General features: G+C 56.2%; 1 protein-coding gene across 1 annotated transcript in view; it reads right to left on the reverse strand.

Moving 5' to 3' along the window:
- The window catches only part of LOC745694 (Uncharacterized), an 81,050-nt gene that overhangs the window by 47,927 nt on the left and 19,947 nt on the right, over positions 1–13,176 (reverse strand). Inside the window, exons 6-15 of the mRNA XM_063796335.1 lie at positions 12,998–13,055; positions 10,904–11,047; positions 9,235–9,300; positions 7,304–7,401; positions 5,572–5,680; positions 4,977–5,351; positions 3,380–3,441; positions 2,985–3,115; positions 727–848; positions 192–347 (exon numbers count right to left, since the gene is read on the reverse strand). Of these exons, the coding sequence (XP_063652405.1) occupies positions 192–347; positions 727–848; positions 2,985–3,115; positions 3,380–3,441; positions 4,977–5,351; positions 5,572–5,680; positions 7,304–7,401; positions 9,235–9,300; positions 10,904–11,047; positions 12,998–13,055 (1,321 nt within the window). The remainder of the gene's footprint in view (positions 1–191; positions 348–726; positions 849–2,984; positions 3,116–3,379; positions 3,442–4,976; positions 5,352–5,571; positions 5,681–7,303; positions 7,402–9,234; positions 9,301–10,903; positions 11,048–12,997; positions 13,056–13,176) is intronic.

Consider the following 13,176-nt stretch of genomic DNA (forward strand, 5'->3'; position numbering starts at 1 on the left):
GGGGTGATACCCATCCCCGGGCTGGCCAGCGGGGGCAGGTCCCATCTTGCCTATCTTGGTGTTCTGGACCAATGCCGGGCATGTCATAGGGCACAATGCATGCAACACAATAGACCACAGAACTCTCCAAGCGGAGCACCACCCACACACCATCTCAGCCCCCCTTCCACAGACCCCCCAGCTTCACCCACCTCATCCTGCTGGTTGATGTCACCAGGCCCAAGGTTGAGCTGCTCCTGTAGGCTGGACACCACTGCATTGTTGCCGGGCAATCGGTAAAAGCCTGTGGACTCCAGCCCTCGTGCCTCCACAATGTGACAGCATGCAGCCACGATTAAGGGGATGTGCTGGGGACACAGGGGAGGGGTGTAAGAGGGGACAGGGGCCAGAGGAGCTGGGGAGGCCAAGAAGGGGACAATGCAAGGCCCAGGGCTGCTGCTAGGAACCCTTGGGGGGAAGAAAAGGCCCTTGCTGCCTCCAGTCTGGGAGCTACAAATGACACCAAAGCCTCGCCATGGTCTGAGAAGGAGCCGGGCTCAGCCTCAGTGCTGCTGCTCCCTCCCTGGGAGGCCCAGGGCAGGCGGGGACCTTCCCCTCTCTGGGCTGTTTTCCCAGCTGTGTTTGTACAATGAGGTGGAGACCTTGTTCCATGTCCCTTGCTGCTCTGACCCTCTGTGTCTTGGTCTCCCCCTGCCGGGCCTGCTCTGGCGTGTGGCAGAGACCCACCTGGTTCTCCGTGGTTGGCTGGCACTCCTCCAGCCTGACCCCAAATGCCCTTGGGGCGGCCTTCTTATTTTTCTTGATGATGTTGATGCCCCAGGGGGTTTTGGGGGCTGCAGCACTGTCATCTGAAGTGGGGGAGACAGAGCCAGAGTGAGCTGGAGTATCCAGGAAGGTCGCACACATTCACTGCCACATTCACACATTTGGATGTATGGGGATTCCATCAGAGATGCCCAGGGCTGATGGGACATTGTATGGCAAGAGAGAAGGCCTGAAGGGGAGGATGCTTACCCCAAAGGAGAGGCCCAGAGCAATGCAAGGACTTCTGTGTGGCTCGTGGGCCAAAACTACAAGGCGGAAGCCATAGAACTTTGTTTCTTTAGAGACAGGGTCTCTGTCGCTCAGGCTGTAGTGCAGTGGTATGATCATAGCTCAATGCAGCCTCAAATTCCTGGGCTCAAGCAATCTTCCCTCCCCAGCCTCCCGAGTGGCTGGGACTATAAGCTCATACCACCACACCTGGCTAATTAAAAAAAATTTTTTTGCCAGGCACAGTGGCTTATGCTTGTAATCCCAGCACTTTGGGAAGCTGAGGCCGGCAGGACCACATGAGGCCGGGAGTTCGAGACCAGCTGGCCAACATGGCAAAACCCTGTCTGTACTAAACATGCAAAAATTAGCTGGGCGTGGGCCGGGCGTGGTGGCTTACGCCTATAATCCCAGCACTATGGGAGGCCGAGGCGGGCAGATCACAAGGTCAGGAGATCGAGACCATCCTGGCTAACACGGTGAAACCCCGTCTCTGCTAAAAATACAAAAAAATTAGCCAAGTGCGGTGTTGGGCACCTGTAGTACCAGCTACTCAGGAGGCTGAGGCAGGAGAACGGCGTGAACCCAGGAGGCGGAGCTTTCAGTGAGCCAAGATCACACCACTGCACTCCAGCCTGGGCAACAGGGCAAGACTCCGTCTCAAAAAAAAAAAAAAAAAATTAGCCAGGCGGGGTGGTGCATGCCTGTAATTCCAGTTACTAGGTGGGGGCTGAGGCACAAGAATTGCTTTAACCCAAGAGGTGGAGGTTGCGATGAGCTGAGATCATGCCACTGCACTCCAGCCTGAGTGACAGAACAAGACTCTGTCTCTAAATAAATAAAGAATATATAAAAAAAATTTTGTAGGGATAGGACCTTGCTATGTTACCCAGGCTGGTCTCAAACTCCTGGCCTCAAGCAATCCTCCAGCCTCAGCCTCCCAAAATGATGCTGGGATTATAGGTGTCAGCCACCATGCCTGCTGGCCCAAGGGAACAACTTTCTTTTATTTATTTATTTATTTATTTATTTTTTGAGACAGGGTCTCGCTCTGTCACCCAGACTGGAGTGCAGTGGTGTGATCTCGGCTCACTGCAACCTCCACCTCCCAGGCTCAAGTGATTCTCGTGTCTCAGCCTCCCAAGTAGTTGGGATTACAGGCGCACACCACCACACCTGGGTACTTTTGTTGTATTTTTTTTTTTGAGACGGAGTCTTGCTCTGTCACCCAGGCTAGAGTGCAGTGGCGCAATCTTGGCTCAATGCAAGCTCCGCCTCCCAGGTTCACACCATTCTCCTGCCTCAGCCTCCTTAGTAGCTGGGACTACAGGTGCCTGCCACCACGCGCAGCTAATTTTTTGTGTTTTTTAGTAGAGATGGGGTTTCACCGTGTTAGCCAGGATGGTCTCAATCTCCTGACCTTGTGATCCACCTGCCTCGGCCTCCCAAAGTGCTGGGATTACAGGCGTGAGCCACCGTGCCCAGCCTTTTGTATTTTTAGTAGAGTTGGGGTTTCGCCATGTTGGTCAGGCTGGTCTTGAACTCCTGACCTCAGGTGATCTGCCTGTCTTGGCCTCCCAAAGTGCTGGGATTACAGGTGTGAGCCACCTTGCCCAGCCAGGTAAGAACTTTCTAATAGCCAAAGGTGAGGGAAATGGGAAAGGTTGCTCTTGGAAAGGGTGGGCCTCGCATCCCTGCAGAGACACCAGCAAAGATTAGAGGACCACCCAGCAGGGATGTCAGGGAGGGGAATCAGGCTCCAGGCCCTCCCACCCCAAGACCCTGAGAGCCCCCAGACCCTCACAGGCATGCACACGCAGACAGACATACCGGTAACCCTGGCACACAGTCAGGCACACACGAGCAGACACAGCCCAACACACACACATGCCCTCCCCTCTCCATGCTCTCTTCCCCAACACACCACCCTGTCTCAGTGGCCACCTTCCTACCCTTGCTCCCTGCGGGCAGGTCCTGAGTCCTGAGGCCACGTGCCGCACTCTGCTTGAGGAACTCAGACTTGAGGCCCCCCAGGCTGTGAGAGCCTTTGGGGGAGGAATCAGCTTTGGGCCCAGAGCTATGGCTGTGTGGGAAAAAGGGGGAGAGGAGAGGTCTTCACTTGGAGTGGCCAAGCAGGCCACCCACCCTGGCCTCCTGCCCCTCGGGACATCCCCTCCACCCTGAGGCAATGCCTCCATGCCAAACTGCAGCCTGGAGACCCTGGATACCCTGGATACCCCTTCCCCCAGCAGAGGGCAGCCCTGGAGGTGGGCCAGGAAGACATCCTCTGCCTTCAGCCCCCTACCACCCCCACAGAGGAGACTGCTCCACGAGGGCTACGCCTCACCTCACTTTGCGATAATCATTAAGCTTCTTGCTGATCAGAGCTTGGTTGGCACAGCCGGGGTCCTGAAGCAGGAGAGGAGAGAGCGGATCATGTCAGTGCCCACAGCCAGCCCACCCCTGGGTTCATCCCTAGCCCTGCTTCCCCTCTTGTCCACCTGCCAGGTGGACAGCCCAGACCCTGGAGTGAGAAAGACGAGGCCTGGACTCCCCAGCACCCTCTCACCAGCTGAGGCCTTGGGGAAGCCTCTTAGCCTCTCTGAGCCTCAGTCTCCTCTGTAATAAACATGGGGGGCTAACAGGGAAGGCTCGGGGCTGGGTGCAGAATCATGCAGCACTCGCCACCATCCTGGCAGATGCTGAGCAGGCATGGAGGAGGTGCCCCAGGAGGGACTGCTACTGCCATAGTGATGTGACTTGGAACCCCCCTGACTAAGCCTTGTTGGAGACAGCCAAGCCAGGCCCCCAGAGGAGGAGGCCCAAATTCCAGGTGCCTTCCTCCCTGCAGTGGGGAAAGCTGTTCCCGGGAGAGCAGAGCCTGGTCAGCGAGAGGATGTGTCCTCAGCAAGAGGCCATGCACTAGCGCCCCCTCCCACGGCCAGAGCAGGCCCAGGCCCACTGCCCTCTTGGCAGAGACCCCAGGCCTGGGACGCCCACATGACTTTTGTGGGTGTCTCAAGGCACTTCTGTGCAGGCTCCTGGCCAAAGAAGTAAACAGGGAGGAATCCCTACCTAGGTCACTGGAGTGTAGCTACGGCTGACCGCAATGGGCCCCATTAAAAAAAAATTCTTCTGCTGGGCGCAGTGGCTCACACCTGTTATCCCAGCACTTTGGGAGGCTGAGGTGGGAGGATCACGAGGTCAGGAGATCAAGACCATCCTGGTTAACACAGTGAAACCCCGTCTCTATTAAAAAAAAATTAGCCAGGCATGGTAGCATGTACCTGTCTCAGCTACTCAGGAGGCTAAGGCAGGAGAATCACTTGAACCTGGGAGGTGGAGATTGCAGTGAGCTGAGATCGCGCCACTGCACTCCAGCCTGGGCAGCAGAGTGAGACTCTGTCTCAAAAAAAAAAAAAATTCTCCCAAAATCCCTGCCGAGGCCCTTGGCTCCAACCTTGCCCACCTGTGGCCAAAGGCCAAGCCTCTCGGCCTCCTCACAAGGTCAACGTGTTCATCCTCCTGCAGACAGGCCAGCCCAGTGCAGTTCTGGTGCGGGGACACTCATGCCCTAACACACTCCATAGGAGGCCCCTGCCTTCCTCGCCTGCTGAGAAAAGCTGAGACTGGCCTGGAGCTGACCACTCCACATCAGAGCCTGCTCAAGACGATCCTAACACAGTCACAATAATCCCTGTCATCATTAGGGTCAGGATGGTGACTGCCGGTCCCTGCACCCGAGGACGCCAGGTCCTCCGTGAGCCCTGCCCTTGCACCCTCGTCACCCTGAAACCTAGGGGGACACAATCACGAGGTGCACTCCTGTCAGCCCCCCTTTCTAGCAGAGGGAAGTGAGGCTCAGAGTGGACATCCCAGGTCCACAGCCGGTGAGAGGCCACCCCGCCCGCCCTCTGTGGCCGCCGGGCTGGCCGGGCCCTCACCTCGCCCTCGGCCCTGCTGTTCTCCCGGATCACTCTGATCCAGCCCAGCATGTCATCCCAGTCCTCAGCCTGAAAGAGATATTCATAGAAGTCAGCGGTGGTCAGCTGGAACACGTGCCTCCTCTTGGTCTCGCTGTAGGAGATGTCCACGAGGCAGGAGCCGATGCAGACGGGCGCCGCCTCGTCCTCACCTGCGCCGGCCGCCGCAGCCCCCACCGCCGCCGGCCCGGGCTCCCGCCGCTCCTTGCTCAGTGAGAGCGAGCGCGCCTGCAGCACGGCGTATACCCGCTTCCACTGGCGCAGGCCGCTGCCCGCTTTCTGCAGGGAGACACGGGGTTGGGGGAAACAGGAGTGGTGAGAGGTCAGTTCTGCCCACTGCTCTCACAGTAGCAGACAGAGGACAGCTGGGGGATGGACCCCACACTGCCTACCAGGAGCCCCCTGCTCCACCCGGCTAGACCTGGGCAGCCTCCTGCCCACAGCCCACCAATGCTTTCTCAGTCCATCGCCTGCCTAGACACCCCTACCCATCACCCTAAAGCCCGCCAGCAGACCACAACCCTCTCCCCCTCTAAACACCAGCATCAACACTCACCAAGGGGTGGCAATGCTCAGACACCCAGCATGGCCATCCGTACATGAAATCCTCGGGAAGCCATTCCCAGCCCATGCCCCTCCCCAGGCTGCCCCTCATCCCAGCAAACCTGCTCAGAAGCTGTCCGCACTCTTAGAGGGTTGTTCTCCCCACTTTCCTGCCGCCCACCCAAGACTCCACTTGCCCAGAAGCTCCTCTCAGGGACACCCAGAACCGCCATGTGGCCAAAGCCAATGGCTGCTTCTCCCCAACTTGCCTTAACCCCTTGGCGGCATCTGACACAGCCAGCCCCTCCTTCCCTCTCCAGACCCCATCTCGGCACCTGAGACCCCACGTTCCCGGCTTTCTTCCTAATGCCACTGGCTCCTTCCTCGTCTTCTCTACTTCCCCTCCCCCACCCTCTACACCTGTAGTTAAACAGCCAGGAGACTCGTCCCCACGGGACATTTGTGTGGAGGGAGCTGGAGGGTGTGCTATGACATCTGAGGGATGTGGCTAAACATTGCGCAATGCACAGGACGGCCTCCCCCAACAAGGAATTATCTGGCTCAAAATGTCAGCAGAGCGGAGGGTAACAGACCCCGCCCTAAAGGAAGCAGAGCTCCAGAACTTTGTCCTGACTCTCCCCTCCTGTCCTCTCCCTGCACACCTCCCTCAAGGATGTCACCTGTGCCGTGCCTTTAAACCAGGTCCATCTGCTGCTGGCCATTCCCGAGCCCAGCATCTCCCCCAGCCACAGCCCGGCACCCCCACCCTGCTCAGTGTCTTCATTTGCAGGTCCCATGGGCACTTTGCACAATACTTGCCAGGCCATGTGATTTCTTACCATCAAACCTCTTCTCCACTCTCTACCCCCATCTTTTCCAGCCCAGTCAATCCATCCAGTTGTCCAGAAACCTGGGAGCTGCCCTTGACTCCTCCCTTTTCCTCACCCTTGACATACCATCCATCAGGAAGTCACAACTGTTCTGCCTCCAAAACATCCCCTGTCTCTGTCTTTCCTGCCAGAGGAAAGACATCTTTCCATGCCATCAACGCCTCTTGCTTGGAGGATGCACAGACCTTCCCAGTCTCTACTCTTGCTCCTGCATCCATTCTCCAGCAGCAGCTGCAGCGATCATGTTAGAATGAAAAGGAGATCACATCTCTCCCCTGCTCAGCATCCTCTCAAGAGATCCCATCGCCCTCAGAATCAAATCTAAAGTCTCCTGTGGTCTGTCCCTGCCTTTCTCCAAATTCATCTTCACACCTTTCTCACTATGTCAAGCCAGGGGGCCCTTGCATGTGAGCGAGACAAGCCTTTCTTTTCTCAGGGCCTCTCCGCTTGCTGTTCCTTCTGCCTAAGCCCCCCTCCCTCACTTCTATATGTGGCTGCTTCCTTCTTCCCCTTCAGATCTGAACTCCAGCATCACCAATGTCACCTCCTCAGTGAGGCCTTCTCTGGCCATATTTTTCCCTCAATGCAGCTCCCGCTTCTGATCAGCTTGATCCTTTCCAAGAACTTACTGCAGCCTCAGGCTGTCCTGGGGACAGGGAGCTCATCTGTCCTCTCATTTCCATATCCCAGGGCCTACAGCAGCATGCAAGCGCTCATCAATATTTGCTGAATAAATGAATTAATGATCCTTGGAGCACCCTGAGGGCAGGAGCTCCATCTCCCATCAGACCAAGAGCTCCTCTCTGCTGGCTGGTGGCTCCACATCCAGCACAGGCCTCAGCTCTCCGAACAAACCAGACAAAGAGATCCCGTGGCTGGCAGATGGGCACAGCCCACATCTGGCCTCCCATCATGTGGATCCTGAGCTGTGAGCCCTGCTCATCACAGAACTGCTGGAGGGGGACAGGGACATTCAGAGTAGGAAACAGCAGAGCCCTCCAGGGAGAATTTTAATGTGACAGTGAGGTGGTGACAAGGGCACCTCTCTGAGGCTAAACCAGCGGCATGACCTAGGACAAGTCAACTGCACTCCCAGGCCTCAGTGTCTCCGGCTGGTAAATGAGTGAGGGAGTTGGTCACCAAGGCTGCATGCAGCTCCCATGCTGGGGCTGAGGCTGCGGGGACAAGTCACTGTCCCTTTCCCTCCTCTGCCTGACAGTCCGTGTCTCTGAAAGAGGCTGGGGCTGGGAGGGAGCACAGAGAGGGTGCCCACGGCCTGGGTGGACCAAGGGCCTGAGGCTGACTTGAAGACTCTCCTCTAACGTCCAGGCCACGGCACCAAAGGAACAAGTGACATCGGGTTTTGGCCAGCAAGGGAGTGGAGGCCTGGTCCTCCAGAACTGGCCAGTGAGCAGGAAGGGGACAGCTCCTGTCCCTGAACTGGGCTCAGGGCCCCCAGGAGCTGAGGGTCAGGCTCCCTGGCAGGAGGAGCCAGCCACCCTCACAAGGACCCTTCATGTGGCTCACACGTTAGACTGGAAGGGCTGGCCCACATGCGGCTCTCCTCGCACAGTGCACGCGGCTGGTCCCTCCTTGCCTCATGGCTCCCACCCCACGGGTCGCTACCAACTTGCTGGCTCTTTTTGGTCTCTGTTGGCCTCCCCGGCCCCCCCACTTCTCTCAAGGCTCAGCCAGGTCTCTTGCCTTCTTCCTTCGAGCCTCTGCACAGAGGCACATGTAACTCGTCGGTGCTGACAGACAAAGGCCGTCCCCAGGTGGGTCTCCCTCTAGTACCACGCCCTCAGAGCCTCTGTCCCCAGGACATCTCCACTGGGGTCTGTCCCAGGGCCCTCAGACTCACATAGCCCCAGTGGAGCCACTTGGCTTCCTCTCCCCAAACCTGCTCCTCCAGTGTGCCATGGCCCAGGGAGGGTCCCACCACCCACCACCCTCCCTCAGCCCACGCCAGGAATCCAGGAACCTTTTTGCCTCCTCCTCCTTCCATACCTCCCAGCAGCTGGCAAGCCCTGGCCATCCTTCCCATGGAATCTCTCTCTAAAGTGTCCGCTCCACCCAGCCCCACACCACTGCATTGGGTCGGGGCCCCCAGCCTCATTCACCTGGACAAGGGCAATGAGATTGGCTCCTCCAGTCACAGACATAACCCCAGTCTCCTGCCAGCCCCAGCCCACATTTAAAACCCTGGACAGAGCCGGGCACGGTGGCTCACGCCTGTAATCCAAGCCCTTTGGGAGGCCGAGGCAGGCAGATCACTTGAGGTCAGGAGTTCGAGACCAACCTGGCCAACATAGTGAAACCCAGTCTCTACTAAAACTACAAAAATTAGCTGGGTGTGGTAGCAGGTGCCTGTAGTCCTAGCTACCCAGGAGGCTGAGGCTCGAGAATTGCTTGAACCCGGGGGGCGGAGGTTGCAGTGAGCTGAGATCGTACCACTGCACTCCAGCCTGGGCAACAGAGTGAAACTCCGTCTCAAAAATAGATAATAAAATAAAATAAAATAAAATAAAATAAAATAAAATAAAATAAAATAATAAAACCCTGGACAGGCTCTTCCTGGGTATGAAGGCCCCACACTCTGGGCAGGCACCCAATTCCCCAGCTCATCTTCCACCTCTCGCCCTGGCTCCCAGCACACCTCTCCCCACCTCTCCCCAGGACCCTCTAAGGAGACATCTTCCCTGTCAGGCCCCTCCACTGTCTCCCAGTTTTGTGGCTTCTTATCCTTTCGTGTCTCAGCCTCTGGATACCTCCCTACCCACGCCCACCTGCCCCTGCACCCGGGCGTCACGGCAGTCTGTGCACTTGGAACCATGATGCCACATGCGTTCTCTCTGCTCAACAGGAGCAACAGGAGCCCCAAGAGGGCAGGGCTGCCCTGGCTCCCTCACCACTAACTCCCCAGAACCTCCACAGAGGCTCCCGAGCAGGGAGGCCTTAGTCATTCTCCACGGAGGCGCATCAGTCCCGCCTTGACTTCACCCTCACTTAATCCACAGCAGCCCTTGAGGTAGGATAACATTGTTCCCATCGTACAGATCAGAAAGTGAGGCTCGGGGAAGGTCAGTGGGGTGCCCAAAGCCATGTGCTTGATATGTGGCTGGATAGGAACTCAAAGTCTGTCTGCTTCAAAGCTTATGTTCTTTCCAGGGACCCCCAAGACCCCAGAAGGCAGGGCAGAAAATTCAAATAGCAGTAAGTGGGCTGGGCACAGTGGCTCATGCCTGTAATCCCAGCACTTTGGGAGGCCAAGGCAGGCAGATCATTTGAGGTCAGGAGTTTGAGACCAGCCTGACCAACATGGTGAAACTCCGTCTCTACTAAAAAAATACAAAAAAAAAAAAATTTAATTGGGTTTGGTGGTGAGTGCCTGTAGTCCCATCTACCCAGGAGGCTGAGGCTGGAGAATTGCTTGAACCCAGGAGGTAGAGGTTGTAGTGAGCCGAGATCGCGCCACTGCCCTCCAGCCTGGGCGACAGAGTGAGACTCCATCTCAAAAAAAGAAAACAAATAGCAGTAAGCAGAAGTACAGCAGCTTCAAGTGCCGGGCACTGAGTAAACCCTTTACTTAGATCATCTCATTTAATCCTTAGCAATAGGCTTATGAGCTAGGGATTACTGTTAGCTCCATTTACAGACGAGGACACTGAGTCATGGCCAGGTGAGTCACCCAGGCTCTCAGAGCAATGAGTGATGTAGTCAAGAGTCAAACCTGGGTTCATCCTAATTGCCGGGAGGGAAGGCAGTGGTCTCTCCTCCCACTTCTCCAGCCCACAGCGCAGCCTGGGGCCAGGATTTGCACCCCATGGATCCAGGGGCTCTGCCCTTCTCTCAGAGTCCTGCTGGTTCCCTCCCAGGCCCTCCCCAAGTACTCCCCGAAGCCCCCTTTGCCTCTCACCTGGATCTCCACGGTGGCTCTAACTGGTCTTCTCGCTTCCAGCGTGGCCCCTCCCTAACTCACTCCCAGGGAGCCAAATGAATATTTTAAAGCTGTAACTCCCTTGGCAAGAGCCCCCGAGAGCTTTTGGTTGTCCTTAGGATGAACACTAAGCCCTTTGATGGCTTGCCTGCATCTTCTTGGGCCTTAACTCTCCTACGGAAATCACCCCGGCCTTGCTCCTTGTTTTCCATGAGCCCCAGCGGCCATCTTCAGGATAGCCTGTCAAGCCAGGGCCACTGTGGGGTGGTTTTGCCAGAATTCCAAGCACGACTCAATCAGATCCATCCCACAGCAAAATCCACCTCTCTTTTTAACTTCTTTTACATAAGTTCTTTAAATCTCCCTGCCAGGAAGTTCTTCCTAGCATCTAACCTCCATCCTTCATGCAACAACCTACACTGGTTCTCTCTGGCTCCAGAGGCTGTCAGGGTAGGCCTAGGAGAGGCTGGAGGGTTCTGCTAGAGCCAGCTTCCACCTCATTCCTCCACCCATCTTACCTTCCCCTTCTTGGTGAGGTTCTGCTTATAATACAACCAGCCTTCTCTCCTGATATCGCTGAAGGTCGCATCTGAGAGGTCAGAGGTTGAGTGTCGCTTAGAAGGAGCGTCAGCATCTTCAGAGGTGCCCCAGCTATCCAAGGACTGCAGGGAGACAACAGAGGACAATTTAGGGTGGCTCCCACAACGCCAGCATCTCAGGAACCCCATGGACCACTTGTGGCCGCACAGTCCTGATATATGTCTGTGCTACACCCCGATGTGCCGTGCGACCTCATGGGCATTGCTTGTCCTCTCTGGACCACTTGTGTTGAGGTCATGAGACATACGTGAAGGAGAAGCCAGAAAGGAGGAAAGGCTATGACCTGTCAGCAGACCACACGCCTCACCACGCTAGAGGAGCCAATTCGGAGCCTCCCGTAACTTTATAGACTTAGAAGAATTAAGGAAATGGAGGAAGTGATCGTGTCAACGAGGAGTTAAATAAACAGGGGAAGTGGGAACATCAACAAAGGCTGAGTGAGTGGAGCAGGTAGTCATGTCCATGAGGCGTTAAACAGAGGAAGTGACAGTGTCAACAGGACTCCAGCCAGAGGGCGCCAGTCAAGGGAGAGTTAAATAAGCAGAAGAAGTGATAAGAAATAAGCTAGGTGCCAATATCACCGGGGTGTTCAACCAACCAATGAGACAGAGCGCTTGACATCAAGATGGCTTTTCCAGTCCATCTAGAATCAAAAACAGCCAGGGAAAGGTGGGGCGGGCACGGTGGCTCATGCCTGTAATCCCAGCACTTTGGGAGGCTGAGACAGGCAGATCACTTGAGGTCAGGAGTTCAAGATCAGCCTGGCCAACATGGTGAAACCCCATCTCTACTAAAAACACAAAAATTAGCCAGGTGTGGGGGCTCATGCCTATAATCCCAGCTACTCGGGAGGCTGAGGCATGAGAATCGGTTGAACCCAGGAGATGGAGGTTGCAGTGAGCTGAGATCGTGCCACTGCACTCCAGCCTGGGCAATAGAGTGAGACTCCATCTCAAAAAAAAAAAAAGAAAAATCATGCATGGAAAATATATATATGATTTTAAAAACAACAATATGTCCAGGTGTGATGGCTTATGCCTGTAATCCCAGCATTTTGGGAGGCCGAAGCAAGAAGATCACTTGAGGCCAGGTGCGGTGGCTCACGCCTGTAATCCCAGCACTTTGGGAGGCCGAGGTGGGTGGATCACCTGAGGTCAGGAGTTCAAGACCAGTCTGGCCAACATGGTGAAACCCGGTCTCTATTAAAAATACAAAAATTACCCAGGCGTGGTGGCACACGCCTGTAATCCCAGCTGCTTGGGAGGCTGAGGCAGGACAATAGCTTGAACCCAGGAGGTGGACGTTGCAGTGAGCCAAGATCATGCCACTGCACTCCAGACTGGGCAATAGAGTGAGACTCTGTCTCAAGACAAACAAACAGCCAGGGCTATCACAGGCCTGATCTTGCCTCCCCAGGTCCTGAGGCTGGGAACTCCACCTGTCCACCAATCTCAACCCTGTGTCCAGGCCACACCTTTCCAGTGTCCACCCTGACCCCATCCCATGAAGACAAGACGTGATGCAAATACTGACTGAGGGTAGTGAAGGAAACAAATGAAGCCCCAAATATAAGCTCGGGGAGCTTCTATTCTAGCTGGGGAGCCAGGCAGGGAGGAAGGGAAACATCAATTGTGCATGAGGCGTGCTGAGGAGGTAAACAGAGTAGCGAAGGGAGGCGTGAAATGTCAGGAGCGGAGGCTGGAATTTGAGGGAAGACCTAAAAAGCCGCGAAGACAGTGGAGAAGTGAGTCGTGTGGCTATGGGGGATGGGTCTGGAAAGAGGCAGTCCAGATGGGGGCCCCGGGGTGGGGCTGCATGGTGTCATTCAGGGATGTCGGGGCCCACAGCAGAGGGCCGGTCCCGCGGTGGACACAAGGGTGAGGGGTGCAGGGAGGAGGGGGAAGGCAGGAGCTGGAGCAGGAACCCCCATGCCGAGGCTGTGGCCCCACCTCCCTGACACCCTCTCTCCCCACACCCTCACTCCTGCGCACGCACACACACTTGCAGCTCACCCCATCTGTGAAGAAGCTCCGGAGCAACGGCAGGCTGGGTATGCGGTTTGGCAGGTGCCTGGGAAGCGAGGTTCGAGGGTGAGGGATGTGGGCAACAAAGCTGGGATCTCACTATCTCGTCACCCACCAAACCCCAAGCCCAGAAGCCTTCCAGCGGGGGAGGCACACTGTCCCATGCA

The sequence above is a fragment of the Pan troglodytes genome, chromosome 18 (assembly GCF_028858775.2).
Source record: "Pan troglodytes isolate AG18354 chromosome 18, NHGRI_mPanTro3-v2.0_pri, whole genome shotgun sequence".
Classification (NCBI taxonomy): domain Eukaryota; kingdom Metazoa; phylum Chordata; class Mammalia; order Primates; family Hominidae; genus Pan; species Pan troglodytes.